The 17,475-nt window shown below is 43.2% G+C and overlaps 1 protein-coding gene across 3 annotated transcripts; it reads left to right on the forward strand.

The window, feature by feature from the left end:
* The first annotated feature begins 1,925 nt into the window (after positions 1–1,925).
* LOC123442577 (LEAF RUST 10 DISEASE-RESISTANCE LOCUS RECEPTOR-LIKE PROTEIN KINASE-like 2.2) lies at positions 1,926–13,712 on the forward strand. 3 transcript variants are annotated; one of them, XM_045118662.1, is made up of 5 exons: positions 1,926–3,096; positions 11,917–11,952; positions 12,212–12,757; positions 12,848–13,277; positions 13,373–13,712. In XM_045118662.1, exons 1-5 carry the CDS (start codon positions 2,436–2,438, stop codon positions 13,476–13,478), a joined length of 1,779 nt encoding a protein of 592 aa, XP_044974597.1. In that variant the 5' UTR covers positions 1,926–2,435; the 3' UTR covers positions 13,479–13,712. The 3 variants fall into 3 exon arrangements, with proteins under 3 accessions (XP_044974597.1, XP_044974596.1, XP_044974595.1); XM_045118661.1 differs by having other exon boundaries at positions 1,927–3,096; positions 12,224–13,277; XM_045118660.1 differs by having other exon boundaries at positions 1,928–3,096; positions 12,212–13,277.
* Positions 13,713–17,475: the final 3,763 nt, after the last annotated feature.

Here is a 17,475-nt window from a genome sequence, read left to right on the forward strand (position 1 = left end):
AAAGGGTGGGGTTGATCAAAAGATCAAAAAGGACATAACAGGAAGAAAACCTCGGAAAAAAATGGTGAAAACAAGGTAGCCTGGCACAGACGCCGTACTCCTCACGTAATTTCCCCAAACGGGTGCTTTAGGAAAACTGCTCCTGCTTGCCTCCAAGACTGGAGAGTTGTTGAGATGGAGGTCGATATGCTTGCTGCTCTTGTTGTTTTGTTTCCGAAAGTGCACTCATTCCTTTTTTTCCAGATTTCTGACAGAACGAGCACGATCATTGTCTTGGTTCCTTTTTTGTACTCTGGTCTTGCCTTGCTTATCATCTTGGTGATGATCTCTCTGGCTGTTTTGTTGTGGGCCCAAATTATTGGGCTTAGTGAGGCGCATCCTATGCGAGATGTCGTCTCCCCCCATACTGTTGTTGCGACGTTGCATTTCCAGAAAAGAGGATCTGCTGATTCTAAATTTCTGAGGCATAGCTGACAGAAATAGCTGTTTTGCCAGCCCCTTCTTTGCAATCTGTCGTTGCACCAGAGCCTATTTTTTGTCAGCAGCCATATGAATATCTTGAGCCTTTGCGGTGCCCAAGTTTTTCATGTAAAGTTGCTGATTTCCGACGTTGTTCTTCCTAGGAATTGGGCTTTGTATGCTGAGTTGGCAGTGTAAATCCCCGAGGCCTCATGTCTCCATTTGATTTGATCGCTTGCTTGCTCTATCAGAGACGTGTGTGATTGGTAACGCTTCGTTTGCTTGTTCTGCATTAGTGTTTTTGGTCCACAAGACGGTCTTGAATTAAAAAATGTTCAACACAAAAATTGTTCGCCTCGTCGAAAAGGTTAAATTTGCTTTTGGGCTCATCATCATCCGAGGTCTTTCGCGACCTGTGAGATCCAAAAATCAAACTGCTCTCTTGGACTTACCTAAATCCGAGTTCGGTTAATTCTAAAAAGATTAGGACGAGATTTAGACTCATTTCTTTTGTACGGAAAGTCCAGCCGCCTCGTAAATAGATGAAAGGTAACGGCCGATTGAACAACACATATTCGACAAACCAATATATCATGTTTAATGTTTACTTTTACCTTTCCCTTTTCCTTCTTTTTTCTCGTTCTTCGTTCGTTCTTCGTTAGAAGGACAGCGATCCACAGTGCCTTAGGAGCGGTCAGGCCGACATAAGGTAGCCCATAGCCGCCGTGCATCTTGACGGGATCACACCCGGGTGTGTGAGGTTTCGATTCATCAAAAGCACCCGTCAGATTGCTTGCATACCGCGTTTCAGGACGGATCTCATTCAACATGAGTTGCGGTGCATCATGCCCGCGTTAAGGATATTTATGTGCGAACACTTAACATGTTTTAACGAATTGGTAGGTTTACCTTTTCTCTATTTGCATACCGTTTACCGGTTTACGTGTGTAGTGTGCGACCACCTACGAAGCACCGATACTTCAGAAATTTGTGTATCGCCGTTCAGTACTTCGCCGATACTCCGATACTTCAGATACGCCTTCGATACTCGTATTTCCGAAGTATCGTCATTTTCAATTTAAAAGAAATGGCGATACGCGTATCCTCAAAGTATTATCGCCGTTGTGTATTACCCATGCCTTGATGTATCGTTGATCTGTTCATATAGTTAGTGCATGTAGACTGTACTACTGTAGTAGTTGATAAAAGTGCTTGTTAAGGATGTTGCTTGTGCAATTCATTATTTGGCCCACTCGTGTAATCCAAAGTTGCTCTTTATATATGTTTGTCATTTGACAATCTTAAGTTTTTAATTTTAAAAAAAATATTAATTTTATATTATCATGTTAATAGATATTACAGCCTAAATTATATTGTGATAGTCTATGACCGATTGGTCGTATTATTCATTGATGATAATGAGATTTTAAAATGAAAAACAATAAGGTATGTAAGTAATTAGGCAACCAGTGGATCAGTATTTTATTATCATCTCATACATTTATTATGTTACTTTTTATTGCATGTTGTTTTATCATTATTTATATATGCTTGCCGTATCGCCGAATTGCTGTTTTTAGAAATTGCCGTATCCCGTATCGCCGTACCCGTATCGACGTATCAGTGTTGCCGTATCGGTGCTTCATAGGCGACCACTGTTACCAGTCAAGCACCCAACGACTTGGCACCGATCGGCACGACTTTCCCGGACTCGCATCCTGGCCGGTCCGGTCGCATCACTGCTCGATCACGACGGGGCATGGTGGAGTTCTCGTGTGTGGACGCCTTGTAGTCGAACTTTTCGGCACACCACTCACACATTGCCCCCTCCCCCCTCCTCATATCACATATCCCCTCGCTCGTACCATGACCATGAATGAATATCACAGTTCGTCCTCGGGATTTGGTGCCAACAAATATTCTACAAACATCATTTGGTCGTCGTCCTCGGCGGGAGTCATCATCCTCCCTCACCTATGGTCCTCCCACGGCTGGGGTCTTGCCTTCTCCTCCTCTTGGCCGCCACAGCTTCTCCGATACTGTCCGCGGAAGCAGACGTCGGCGGCTGCACGCCCAGGAAATGCGGCAACCTGACCGTCTTCACCCCGTTCGGCCTCGTCTCGTCCGTGTGCGCCCAGCTCGGGTTCCAGGTCCACTGCACCGACGACGTCCCCTACCTCGGGTACTACGAGCGCGACGTTGGGCTGCAGATCCTGGATATCTTCTACGACAACGGCTCCCTGCTCGTCTCCGACGTCCACAAGCTCGGCGACTTCGACCTCTCCGGCGGCGGAAGCCGTTGCCATGTCCCCACGGCCAACACGGCAACGAGAGTTGGGCATCCGTTCTCCATCAGCCCACTCAACCAGAACCTCGTCTTCTACAACTGCACCAAGGCGCCGACGAAGGGGGCGGCGGGGCTGGTGGAGACGGCGTGCCGGAACAACACGTTTGTCCGTGCGGGAGGGCGGTACAACGAGTCCGGCGGGATCGGCGGCGGCTACGGTTTGGAGGGCTGCACCGCCACCGCCGTGCCGGTGCTTGGGGCGACTGGGAAGGTGAATGCCAGCCACTATCAGCAGCTCATCAGCGATGGCTTCGTCCTCACATGGCAGCCGCCGACTGCTGCCGGTAGCGGTGAGTTCAGTCGTTGAATTGATCGTTTTCTATCCAGTTCCTGTGAAACAATCTGGCCTCAGCTTTCTTATCCATGGGCCATGTGCAAAATTAATGGCGGGTTGGCAAGCCGTAGCCGTCGCCGTCGCCGTCGCCGTCCCAAGCCGCTGGACAACACGATTATATTACTAATAATAAATAGAGCGGAAATTAATAAATAGTAGCGCGTTGACTATTGACCAGTCAAGATCAGTCAAGCCCCAAGGCCAGGCTGGCCATAGCAAACACGATGATTTGACAAATAATTAAAAAGAGAGAGGATTAGAATAACATAGGTAGATACCGTAACATGTTAAATGTTATGCTACTATGTGTCATGGATGTCAATAAATGACATTACCTATGATACTAGTTTATGTTATTATGCACTACGAAGGTAGTATATCATACAATAGTAACATATGCATGATACTATTATATGTTACTCTCCACTATGAGCAGCCTTAGCATATGTACCCCATCCTATAATGTCCCGATCCGTAAAATAATTATAGTAGCATCTGTATCGCATCTTATAATGTTTCGATCTTGTAAAATAACTATTAAAATACGGATCCACGCAAAAAAAATTGCCCGATTAAATCCCACAAACGCGTTGGACCCGTAAATATTTTTGCGTGGTACGGTAAAAAACTTTTTCCAATCTGCAAAAATACAGTTTTCGCATCCACTTTTATGGTACTTTGTATCGAGAAAAAACAGTTGACGGGAGGCCAACTGCCATGAAAATTTCCGCGTCGCCGCGCGCAGCCCCGAACCTCGCCGATCGCCCTCCTATCCGTCACCGACTGTTGCTCTTGGATGGATTGGCAACCTGAGATAACTAGCTCGTGGATGAATTGGCAACCGGAGCTAGCTAGCTAGCAAGCTCCTGGATGGATTCGACGACCGGAGCTAGCCAGCTACCGCGACGGTCGCTTCGTGTGAGCCGTCCTTGACGTCGGTGTCACTGTATTTGACCGCTTCGTGCATTATTCGTCCGCTTTTAGGAGCAAATTTAGTTAAGCATGGACACAGATGAGAGGAAGAATAAGATGTGAGGGAAAAACATAAACGAAAATTTGATTTAGAGTTTAAATTTAAGGAGTCTGTTCGACTGCAGTTCAAATGGATCCTTAAAATGCGTTTTTTCCAAACTGAAAACCGTGTTTGCAGTTTTGCGTTTTAAGGGGTTGCTAGACATGCTTTCAACGGCCCTCGCCCGCTCTTCAGTCAGCCGCTCCGCTCCCCATCCCCGGCCCAATCCAATCCATGCCACGGCTCCAACCCCACCTCCTCGTGCTCCTGCTCCCCGTTTCCGTTCTCCGGCTGCCGTCGTCGGCGGGCGCCGCGTGCTCGCCCAAGAAATGCGGCGACCTGAACATCACCTACCCGTTCTGGCTGGCGGAGGGCAGACTATTGTGGGCACGCGTTTGAGCGCTCGATTTCAGAAAAATATTGCGTTGGATCAAAAAATTATTTAGGATGGATCACAACGAGGACGAAAACGATATCTTCATGCTGAGTACCAAGGACAAGAGTACCTCATCGTCGAAGGGCAAGAGCTCTCCGTCGACGATGGACAAGAGCTCTATATTGATAGAGGATGACGATGATGCCTCCATGTAGTTTAGGCGTGCCTTTTAATTCAGATGCATTTTGTATTATTTGTTTGTAATCTCAAGTTGTTGGGCCATTATGTTCCATCCAAGCACGACGTTGGATGCATTTGTTGGTAGTATAAGTGTTATCCTGCTAAAAACCAACTCAGCATAGAAATAGAACATGAATATGTCTCATACATAAAATAGACATATATCTAATACACAATTAGATAGTCATATCTCTAATGATAGATAGAAGCCTCACTGACGATGTGTGCCTTGGGGCTTTGCGGGTGTGCAAGGCGTACTCCAGCCAAACCTGTGGGGGCCTAATGTTACGAAGAGGAATCTCGGACCCGCCCTGGTCGTTTTGTGCATCCTGTGTGGGCCATGATGAAGGAGTCAAAAACATGTCTAGCCACATGTTTTGCTGCGATAGTGGTTCTTCTTGTTCACTCATGCACCCGGATCCGGACGCCGACGCCTCCTGCTATGCATAGGATCCTGTAAGATGGACTATACCAGTTGGATGTGGTTGAAACATGAAACCCGCTGTGGAACTTTGATGTTGTGGTGGTGGCTGAAACACGAAGCTCGACGAGGAAGCATGGTGTTGTGGGTGCTGCCACGCCGAATGGCCAGCCTGGTCAGGAGGGGGTGGATGGGGCGTCGGTTGCTGTTTTAGGCGTGGACGCAGCTGCTGTCGATGCACAGAGGGACGCGTCGGCTGCTGCGTGTGGTGCTGAACAACGTCCGAAGTGCGGGTGCACGTGATAGCTCTATAGACATCTCGTATCTTCTATTCCATGCGCGTGAACTATGGCTGGAGCTGAGACCTTGGTACCCAAAGAGGTCCACTCGACAATTATAATTCATAGTTCATCACGTGAGTATAAAGACTATATGCCAAGTCAGCCTGTAATTGTCATGATGATTAATAAGTACGGATGACAAGTATGTAACAAAAGATGTATTAGGTAAATATAATAAATATTACTATATACTGCCTAGAGCCAGAAGTATCATAGGACGGGTACGTATTCGATGTAACGGGGTCCAGTATCTCATCTGCATTAGAGTGTTGAACAATGCGTAATCGTTTCCTTCTCGTGTACTGATCCAAATAGGCATTGTATCCAGCGAGATCAAATCCGACTTGATCTTGCCAAAGACGTTCGGTGACAGTATCCTAGTCTGTACCGTACTGCTCAAGCCTCTGTAGCCACGGAGCATGTGTCCTGCTCGTTCCCTTCCTTGTTATCATGTAATTGAGGTGGGTGTTTAACAATTAATCGGTGTTTCACAATAGATAATAGTGAAAGACAATGTAATATTCAGTAAGTATATAATACTTGTGGACTACTCCTTGTAGCTAGTTCTCTGTAGGGGTGGATTCTCCAGCTGTTGAAGACCAAATTGCCTCATAACCCGTTGTTGCGCCATCTCCTCAACGAAGACATCAAAGATAATCTTCGATTTCTTCATCCAGTAATCCCAATCTCTCGTGCATAGCTCAAAAATACCACTGGGATATCTGACAGTTATGGCTTCTAGCATGTACGGTTGCCAGATAACTCCAGTGTACGTATCGAACTCCTCATTTAGTGCAGTGTAGGCATGTCGATGTTTTCAACGTCAAACATGTTGCCCATAGAAAAACCCTGGTCGACATCTATGTTTGGTCGACCAATAGAGAACCTCTCCGAGGAACACAACTATAAAAACAGAGGGCATCCAAGAAGGGCCAACTTGGCCATGGAAAGCTGGCAACCCTTGCACATACATCGGTGTGTAGCTGCTAACACCGCCGAACCCAACTCCTCGGTGTGATCTGATTCGACATCTCACAGCTAGCGATCTCCGGTGCAATGGGGATGTAGCGCGGACTAACACTGGTGACATGGTTCTTTGTTAACATCACCTTCCCGAGAAGCCACATTAGGTACGCCTCGAGGCTATGAGTAATCTGTGTTGCATTCAAAGGGACTTGTGGATACCCCGGAAATTTCTGGATGTGTAATCATGTAAATAGAAAGTATTAGTTAATAACTTGAAGTGTGTGAAATGAAAGATATGCGACTTAGGAACTAACACCGAAATGTTGTAACCAGTCATAGTTTGGTCCGTGAGGCTATGACGCTAGAGCCGGAGCCTGATCATATATATCCAAGAAATGTGTTGCAAAGATTGTTTCCACTCTGGCGGGTCCTCCAACGGTCCTATGGCAGGTCCTGCCAATGATAGTCCGAGCAACATTGAGACATCTTCCAGAGTAAGAGCCATCTCACCCCAGCGGAAGTGGAACGTGTGGGTCTCACGCCTCCATCGATCCACTAAGCAAGTAAGCAAAGAAGAGTCAATGCTGAGGTGCATCGATGTCTCAGTGGCCTCAACTAGACGTGCAAAAGGTAAAAGCCCGACACATTTGAGCCTGCATATCCACCAACATAAAATTTCAGTTACTGTGTCCCTTTAAGACACCTCTTCAAGTTTACCATACAAATAAAACATTTATCTGTCAACCCAATCTGGATGTATACTCCATTCCACCTTAGCAGTGCGAGTGACAAGTTGTACGAGCTTCTCCTCACTTAATAGCGCAGCATGATGCTTACTATCAATGTCCGTCTTAAGTAGAAACATTCCCTCCATTGCTATAGTAACGAAATATAGTGCCACATACCATACAAATGACAAGACAGTGCCACACTTAGTACAAACTAAAAGACAGTGCCACACTTAGTACAAATAACAAGACAGTGCCATACTTAATACAAACTTAAAACATAGTACACTTAGTACAAATAATAAGATAATGGCATAATTAAGACAAACTTAAACTCTTCCTACCCCTCTTGCTCTCCCTCTTACTCCTCTTCTCTTCCCCGGCCGCCTCGTCCACACCTAGTGTCCCTTGAAGTGACGAAAGTGGGACAATCAGGGTCCTTATGCTCAAATCCATTACATAGAATACATTACATGGTGCGCCTGCCGTCTTAAGATTCATCCATGTCATTCCAGATGCGCTGACACTGCCGTCTACTTCTACTTGTACGCATATTCTCATGCTGTGGAATATATCGCCTTTCAGCAGGGTCAACAATGTTGAAGTTACCCATTGATCGAAAACCCATCAACTCACCTGTGCAGGTATTGACGACGAACTCTTTCAAAATGTACGGAGAGACGAATGAGATTGTGTCAAGGCCTAGCTGTCTACAAGCAGCAAGTACATGCGAGCAATGTAGGTGAAGCAACTTCAGTTTGTTGCATGTGCACTCGCACGTTGGCCTCACTTCATTTCCAATTTTCACCTCATGCATCCTCACCTCATTTGCACATCCAAATTTGTTGTTAGCTAAGGGGACCTCGAACCTTCGCTCTAGATTTCCGATGGCGATAACAATGTGCGACTGGGCTTTATTCATCTTTTCATCCATGTACTTCATAACCCTTTCACAATTACGTGTGTTCGGATTGTTAGTGATATGAAGCTCAACCCTTTGACATCTTTCTCTGAAATACTTCACTTTGCCATAGAAAATACCCTCCACGATCGCTGTAAGTGGCAAAACCCTGTTTCCTCTGAGGACAAAGTTATATGTTTCTGCGACATTGGTAGTCATGACACCGTACCTTGCTCCATGTGTGTCATGCAACATAGACCACCTCTCCAAAGGCTCATGCTCTATCCACTAATCAAAGGTTTTAATCGTCCTCGCAAGCCTTCTCCTTGTACCAGGAGAGTCAAAACCTGGCAAGTCACAAAGCCCAACCGGCTCTTCCTCCATGGGAGTTGATCCTGTTGCTAGCTATGCACCTACTGCTTCAATATGTGCCCTCACAGCTGCATCTCTTGCAGCTCTCCTGTCCCTAACATGTCACTCTGTGCAAACATTAATTCTATTACGTATCAGCTCGTACTTCCATTGTTGGTTCTGCTTGCAGAGTTTCTTGAATAGATTCATGAGGTTCTTATTTCTGAACTGCGAGAAGAAATTTGCCCCAAGAAGGCGCATGCACCAACGACTCTGCATGCCCTGCCCTGGATCGCCGCTATGGACGGGGGCAGTCTGTGCCGGCGTCTCCTCGTCGCTATCGGAGAGGACGATGACGCTGCGCTCTTCGCGACCGCGGCGCCATGCGGCGATAACCTCTAGAGTGTGACGATGGCGCTCCATCTCCTCCCGGACTTAGTCGTCGTGCGACCACTTCAGGCAGGTATCGAGGTCGGCGACCATCTCGTTGTGTTGTTGCTTGATGACCAGCAGCTTCACCAACTCCTTCTTTGGCCTGACGAGGCGAAGGTGGCTACAGGGATGTGAAGGTTGGCGGCGTCCCTCATTTATAACGAGGTTGCCGCCACGGCTACGACGGTGCTCCGACGTCTCTTTGGGATCGTTCTTCACGGTGGCGAGCGGCGTCATCATGTCGGAGGAGTGGCAGAAGGACGAGGAGAAGGACCCCGCCATTCACCTCGGCAGCCACGAGCTCCCGCTCCGGCGCAAGAACGACGGCGTCGGGTACTCCAGCAGCGGCTCGTTGCCGCCCTCGATGTTTTCGAGGACGACGTGGAGCGTGCGCCCGGGGACGCCCCACCTCCGACGGCAACCGTCGGAGTTGTGCCGATCCCTTTGGAACCGGAGCTCCGTTGGTCGAGGTGAGCTGGTCGGCGTGATGGCGCTGGAAGTATGCTGTCTAGGGAGGGAGGTTGTCGGCGGTGTACGTTTCTTCCTACCACACATGCTCTAGCAAGGACGCCCGGATGCACGCGATCTCACCGCGGCGTTCCGCGACTGATGGCGGAGAGGGCACGGGGACGCCTTCGGCTCTCAGCATCTAGGCCCCCTGGACGTGCATGTTTGGTGGCCTCGGGTTGTTGGCCTCTTGGGGGGCGTGCGCCTCCCTCGCGCGCAACGAACGGCGGACGCAGCCATTGGCAGCCGCTCCGTCGCCGAGGAATCTGTCCGCCATGGATTCGAGGAAGTTTTTCGACGGTGAAGGCAAGAGATATGGGAGAAGAGGATGGATGGGCGAGTGTGCGGCGAGCGGCGGCTACGCACGACTTTTGTAGCGGGGAAGGGGCGAGAGCGGTATGCACGCGTGGCAAAAAAAGGTCGGGACGCGCGGCGGCTTGCCATTACTGCGCCACTAGACCTTGGAATCCGACGCATTGAATCGGCGCGGGTGCCAAGGAGATGAGGAGGACGAAGGTTCTCGACGATGCTCAGTCTCGCTGACTCTGCGGGTCCACGCGGGAGGAATTTGGCGCGGTTTGTTTTCGCGTCAAATTTCTTTCCCGCGGAGCCCCAGGCGCGGCATGTTATCTGTCGGTGCAGCGGCTTTGAGTTGTTTTTCAAAAAACCAAGAGCTTAAGTAATTCCTCAATTTAGTGTAGGGTGTTCAGAAAAAGCTGCTGAAGGGAAGGTGGGCGAACCCATACGAGTGAAAACCTTACTTTATTAGCCATCAATGCGATTTCTGGCACTTTTCGATACCTCCGAAGGATACACTTTAAAGCCATGCAAGATGCGCCTTACAATGCCCCTGACGCATTGGGTTTGCCTGGATCAGCCGGCATCAATTTTGATCTAAACCAAAGAAAAATGAAGTCCTAAGGACACGGATGAACCATTTTTTAAGTGCGGGCCAAAAAAAAGATGTGTGGACCCTGTTGGGGAGCGGGTGCCCGCTCGTCGGCCAGGGCGAATGCGAGCAACTATGAGGAGTTCTTCAACGATGGCTTCCTCTTGGCATGGAATCCCCCGCCTCATCCCTATCTCCTTCCACGTAAGCTCACTTGCCAAATCATCCTTTAAATAAAGTTCGTAGGTGGGCAAGAACAAGCAATCCATGAATTTGGGGGCAGAATTTATAAAAAATAATATGTTTTTTTATAAAATATTTTATGAATTTTAAAATACCATGAAATTTTAAAAATGTCCGCACTTCAAAACTCTCTTGACATTTTTGGAAAACACAAATTTTAAAAATGGTCATTATTATCGAAACATCATGGATTTTGCAAAATATTTTATGAATTTTAAAATACCATGAAATTGTAAAAATGTTCGCACTTCAAAACTCTCTTGATATTTTTGGAAAACACAAATTTTAAAAATGGTCATTATTATCTAAACATCATGGATTTTGTAAAATATTTTATGAATTTTAAAATACCATGAAATTTTAAAAATGTTCGAACTTCAAATCTCTCTTGATATATTTGGAAAACACAAATTTTAAAAATGGTCATTATTATCTAAACATCATGGATTTTGTAAAATATTTATGAATTTTAAAATACCATGAAATTTTAAAAATGTTCGAACTTCAAATCTCTCTTGATATATTTGGAAAACACAAATTTGAAAAATGGTCATTATTATCTAAACATCATGGATTTTGTAAAATGCGTATTGTTTTTAAATTTTTTATGATTAAAAATGTTCATATAATATAAATTAAAAAATAAATCAAGAGAATGAAAAAAAGGAAGGAAAGATCGGAAGAAACCTGATTGAACCTTTTGGGTCGATCACAAAACTATGTCTTATCAGTTCCATTGAATAGATGAAATTGGGGGCAGAAGCTCCTTAATTCTTCCCAAATGCATGCGCGTACCTGCTAATTACTACACTATGGATACAAAAATGCCTGACTATTGTAATCATACCCCGGGTCTAGTTGTGTAGCATAAGCAAACACTCTTCAGTTTTTTCACCAATGTGGCTCATGCTGCTGGTAAATACTACCCCCGTTCCTAAATATAAGACACTTTAAAGATTTCACTATAAACTACATATGGATGTATATAGACATATTTTAAAATATAGATTTATTCGTTTTACTTCGTATGTAGTCTATAGTGAAATCTCTAAAAAGTCTTATACTTAGGAACGGAAGGAGTAGGATATTTGCACGAGAAATTAACAGAGCACGCATGTTCCTGCTAATTTCCATGTAGATTGAAATGTACCATCCAATGCATCAGTTTATTTGATATCCTGTACTTGATCGGCATAGCTACTTATCAAAAGGAAGTCAGATATATAGCCCATGTTCTATTGTTGTTCAATACCTTGTAATATTGACTATCCATATACGATGGTATTCTTTTTCTTTTGAAACACAACCAATGCAGTACTGTTGGTCAACATTACTTTTATTTATAAATGTTATATATGTTACATTCCAGGTAGCAAGGGGACTAGCAAGAAGGTTATGCTAATAGGTATGGTCAAACTTTTATCATTTTCTCATATGTAATGAATTAAACATTAGTAGTTCACTACCAGTGATTTCTATGTTGAAATAGTACCTTGAAAATCAATCATCCACGTAATCATTGAAAATTGATTCTGGAATTGAAAATTGAAAACAAGCAACTCTCATTTGAGAAATTTAAACTATTGATGGTCTTGGAAATCAAATAACTGTATTACAAGTCCAACTTTAGAAAAGGAAGTAACATCGATATGCTTTAATCTCAGCTGTAATATCAGGAGCTGGAACCTTGCTCTTGACATGTTTTTATATGCTGGTATGGCGCAAAAAAGGGAAAAGACTATGGCTTCACCTTTGCAAGAAGACTAGCAGCAACACCGAGAAGAATTACGAGGCCATGCTAGTATCGTACGGATCCCTAGCTCCAAAAAGATACACGTATTCAGAGGTAATGAAGATAACGTCTTCTCGCAATGACCAGCTTGGAAAAGGAGGTTATGGTGTCGTTTTCAAAGGAAAACTACATGATGGCCGTCTGGTTGCGGCCAAATTCTTGCATGACTGCAAAGGAAACGGGGACGAGTTTGTTAATGAAGTTATGAGCATTGGAAGGACCTCCCATGTTAATGTTGTTAGCTTATATGGGTTTTGTTTGGAGGGATCAAAGCGAGCTCTTATATATGAGTACATGCCCAATGGTTCCCTGGATAAGTACATTTATTCAGAGCACCCCAAAGAAATTTTAGGATGGGAGAGGCTTTATGCGATAGCAATGGGGATTTCTCGTGGCCTCGAATACTTGCACTACAGCTGTAATACACGTATCGTCCATTTTGATATCAAGCCCCAAAATATCCTTCTAGACATAGAGTTTAACCCAAAGATTGCTGATTTTGGTTTAGCTAAATTGTGTCATACAAAGGAGAGCAAGCTTTCAATGACTGGAGCTAGAGGAACAATTGGATTCATCGCCCCAGAAGTTCACTCTCGAACCTTCGGACTGGTTTCAACAAAGTCAGATGTTTATAGTTATGGAATGATGCTGCTGGAGATGGTCGGAGGCAGGAGAAACGTAAAATCAATTGTTGCGAAATCTAGTGAAAAGTATTTTCCAGACTGGATTTATGACCACTTTGCGCAAGATGATGGATTACAAGCATGTGAAGTGACAAGGGAAATTGAGGAGATTGCGAGAAAGATGACATTCATTGGCTTGTGGTGCATACAAGTATTACCTGTGCATCGCCCAACTATAACAAAAGTTCTAGAGATGTTTGAGAGAAGCTTAGATGATCTGGACATGCCACCGAAGCAGAACTTCTGTGAACTACTGTAAGATATTTCTCCCAAATTTCTATTTTATTTTATCTCCTTGTGCAATTAATATTATGCAATAACTTGACCTGCACGCATATGCCTCGTTCCAGAGAAAGTTCAGCTCACAATATGGATGTAGAGAGTGCAAGTTCTACCAGATCGGAGAAGACAAGCCTTGCGAATTCAAAAATCCTACAACGACGGCCAACTCTTTGAGCAAATATAAGCCTTCTGAATCAAAGAAACCTACATTGATTGTCAACGCTTAGAGAAGGTGGCATGTACTAGAGTGCATTCAGAAATTAAACAAGGGCAATGAAACTTGGCATTGTAGTAGAACATTTCCATGTATGCAGCATGAGCATGACCAAGAGTCAACAACATCTGCATGCTAGTAACCTAATTTACCGACAAGTAATAAAATTTGTTCTGGTGACTTTTGTGTTCCAAGTTCCACCTGTTAAAAGGCATTGGATCTTATGCCAGAGGCAGAAAACTATATATATGAAGACATTATTTATTGCAAATTTCCCTCAAAACAAGATAAACGCAATCTAGGTAGCAAGCAAAATTTCAGAAATTGCAACGATTGTAGGTGTATATCCATCTAAATAAACTCAATAAACTCGATCTGAGCATTGGATCTAGACACTGTGACCATAAATGCCAATTCGTAACAAACAAATTAATCATGTACGCTGGAGGCGCATCGAGCATACATACGTGGTCTTCTCCTTGGTAGGTGGTATCGACAGCGTAAACCCAATCCCCCTCACGCTGATCAACGTTGCGCCATAGTCCTTCTCGTTGCCCAGTAGCAGGCCCAAACAAATAAGGAAGGGAGGATTTTGCTTACCGAGAGTAAGATGGCGGGCCGGGTGTGACCTTGGCAGCAACCAGCAGCCCATTTCGTTTATTTTCATCGTGACCAAGAATCCAAGATGCACACTCACCTACCCGCCACGCATGGTCCTACGAGAAGATGGAATCCACCTCCTGCGGGCTGTGCTAAGATCAATGTCGATGGGGCAACCTGTCGTATGCCTCCGTTTGGAGCGGTGAGTGCGGTATGTCGCGATGGACAGAGTAAGTATCTTGGATCGTCAGCTATAGTATTCCATGGACTAAATGACCCCAAAATCTTGGAGACGTTGGCAATGCCGCGAGGCCCTTGCCTTGGGCAGGGATCTACTCCTTCGGAAGATCGCTATAGCATCGGATTTTCTTCAAGCAATCAAGGATATCAACTCGGGAACGAATGGCATTACAGCTCCAATTTTCAGGGAAATCAAGGATGGAAGCAACGATTTCCAAACCATCTCTTTCAGTCACGAAGGACGTTTGTCGAATACAGAAGCTCATAGTTTAGCTAGACATGCTATGCATCTAGGGGAAGGACGCCATGTTTGGCTCCTACAACCTTTTGATACTCTTCTTATATCTGTAAACCTTACTATTGATCAATAAAGCAAAGCAGTCTTCCCTCAAAAAAAAAAACCTACCGTTGCCAATCTTTTAGAAAAAAAACTACCGTTGCCAATCTTTTTTCAAAAAAAGAAAAAAAAACAGAAACCTACCGTTGTTAATCTTATTTTTTCTTTTGAGAACTAAAAAAAACTACCGTTGCCAATCCTGCAATGCCATCACGCAAAGCATGACCCTGACCAGGACGCGAAAATAGCTCAGTTTTTATACGGAAAGTAAAATCTATACCTAATAATAAAGCGGCTATTGCTTCCGTCGGAAAACCCACCACGCCATTTTTATGAAAAAAAACCTGTAATTTTTGTTATTCAACCCGCGCTTCAATTTCTCATTATGGTGGAATTAACAATGGACGGGTTGATTTTTCAACAAAATAGGATAGGACTAACTACATTAGTTTATTAGCTTATTATTTTAATAAATCAAAATAATTTAAAAAAGATTAAAAGCGTGTGGTGTTTTTTTTCTCCCGTTGCAATGCACGGGCTATTTTGCTACCTAATAATAAAGAGGCTATCGCTTTCGTCGGAAAATCCACCGAGGTGTTTTTACAAAAAAGCCCTTACTGTTTATGACATTAAACTCGTAGTATATATTAAATGTTTTTTAAAATACTCATATCTTTTAAACCGTAACTCCAAATTTAACATATTATATATGGAATTTGATTAGAAAAATATGTAGAATTTAAATATGATATTATTTTATCTGTTAAACGTTTAATAAAAATACTATCTAGGGTGCAATCTTAATAAATAAGTCATTATTCGTCTTTCTTTCATACCAGTACTCATCCGGGTTGGAGATGAACACGTCAACAAAATCAGGATTAGAGATGAAACTGAAGGTCATTTGACTGATTCTTTGTACGTATTAAATCTACATGCAAGCCGTGTTAAAATAGAAGACCTGTGAAATTTTGAACTGCATTTTTGTAGGATAAGATCATCTTTATTTGTGTCGTAAATACAAATTCTCAGATTATAGACATTTTTTATAAATTAAGAGTGTGTGGTATTTCTTTCTCCCATTGCAACGCATGGGCCTTTTTGCTATCTTTACCTAATAATAAAGAGGCTATCGCTTCCGTCGGAAAACCCACCGAGATGATTTTACAAAAAAGCCATTACTGTTTATGATATTAAACTCGTAGTATATATTAAATGTTTTTTAAAATACTCATATCTTTTAAACCGTAACTCCAAATTTAACATATTATATATGGAATTTGATATATGTAGAATTTAAAAGATATGAGTATTTAATGTAGAATTTAAATATGATATTATTTTATCTGTTAAACGTTTAATAAAAATACTATCTAGGGTGCAATCTTAATAAATAAGTCATTATTCGTCTTTCTTTCATACCGGTACTCATCCGGGTTGGAGATGAACACGTCAACAAAATCAGGATTAGAGATGAAACTGAAGGTCACTTGACGGATTCTTTGTACGTATTAAATCTACATGCAAGCCGTGTTAAAATAGAAGACCTGTGAAATTTTGAACTGCATTTTGAAATTTTGAACTGCATTTTTGTAGGATAAGATCATCTTTATTTGTGTCGTAACTACAAATTCTCAGATTATAGACCATTTTTTATAAATTAAGAGCGTGTGGTATTTTTTCTCCCGTTGCAACGCACGGGCCCTTTTGCTAGTATAAGTACAAGAAAGAAAGTGGAGACGTGACACCATCTGAGTGTAAGAAGTACTAGTCCTTATTATGACAGCAGATCTTGTGAAAACATTCGAAAAAAATGTAAAATTATTATGTTCGAAGACTCTTGAGAGGAATATTGTTGGAAGATTAGACTTTTTCTCAATGAAAAAGCTAACGTCCCGTCGAGTGGACATTAGAGACTCATCTACACGACCCGACGATCGCTGGACCCGCTTCTTCCGTGCGAGAAAGCGCTAGATACATTTTTTCCACTCTCGTGCGTGAAAAATAAAAAAAGAGGCTACCGGCTAAGCTAAGACTCTAATATATTTTTTCTTTGAAATTAGACTACTTTTATATCTTATTAAATGAGTGGAAAATAAAAACAACAATCCCTATTTTGATGATTGGACAAAACCATCTAATCCAAATATCAATGCAAATATCAGTGGGTAAATTTTGGTGCAAATATCAGTGCATCGTACGCCCCGTAGACCTTAAACTTAGGTACAAACACCATGTCAACTTCTACCCAATGATAAAAGTTATTGAAGACGCATCAATGATAACTTTCATATAAATAGCATGGTAATATACACACTACGGGCTAGAGAACTTAGTCACAAACGCCGTCAAAATTTTAACCTACGGGAAAAAGATTGTTGAAAATATAACCGCAGCAAATTTTGTGCAAATATCAATTCATTACACACACGTGACTTACGTGAAAAAAAGTTGATAAAGACATATCCGCGATACCTTCTATGTTAATAGCATGGTGATATACGCATCAAAAATCTAAGAGCTAACACACAAACATCAAGATAACTTTTTGATAGGAGAAAAAGATCTTGGAAACAAATCTTGATGCCAGCAGTTTTCACACTTGTAGTTTTATAGCCCAAAAATCATGCTAAAGTTGAGAATTGAATTCAATACTTCAATATTGAAATTTTAATACACTAGCCAACCCATTCACTAGTTGGCTGAGAATTAAAATTTTAAATAAAATACCACTATTTTGACCATCCGAGCTGAAAAAGTTGTTGATATACCCCGGGTAA

Source organism: Hordeum vulgare, chromosome 3H (genome assembly GCF_904849725.1).
Source record: "Hordeum vulgare subsp. vulgare chromosome 3H, MorexV3_pseudomolecules_assembly, whole genome shotgun sequence".
NCBI lineage: Eukaryota > Viridiplantae > Streptophyta > Magnoliopsida > Poales > Poaceae > Hordeum > Hordeum vulgare.

What these genes read in the sequence shown, in the direction of transcription:
- LOC123442577 (XM_045118660.1), top strand. Translation starts at nt 2,436, where the DNA reads ATGGTCCTCCCACGGCTGGGGTCTTGCCTTCTCCTCCTCTTGGCCGCC. An exon ending in GCCGACTGCTGCCGGTAGCG is followed by an intron (nt 3,097 to 11,916) that starts GTGAGTTCAGTC and finishes GTTACATTCCAG; the next exon opens with GTAGCAAGGGGACTAGCAAG. An exon ending in CAAGAAGGTTATGCTAATAG is followed by an intron (nt 11,953 to 12,211) that starts GTATGGTCAAAC and finishes CTTTAATCTCAG; the next exon opens with CTGTAATATCAGGAGCTGGA.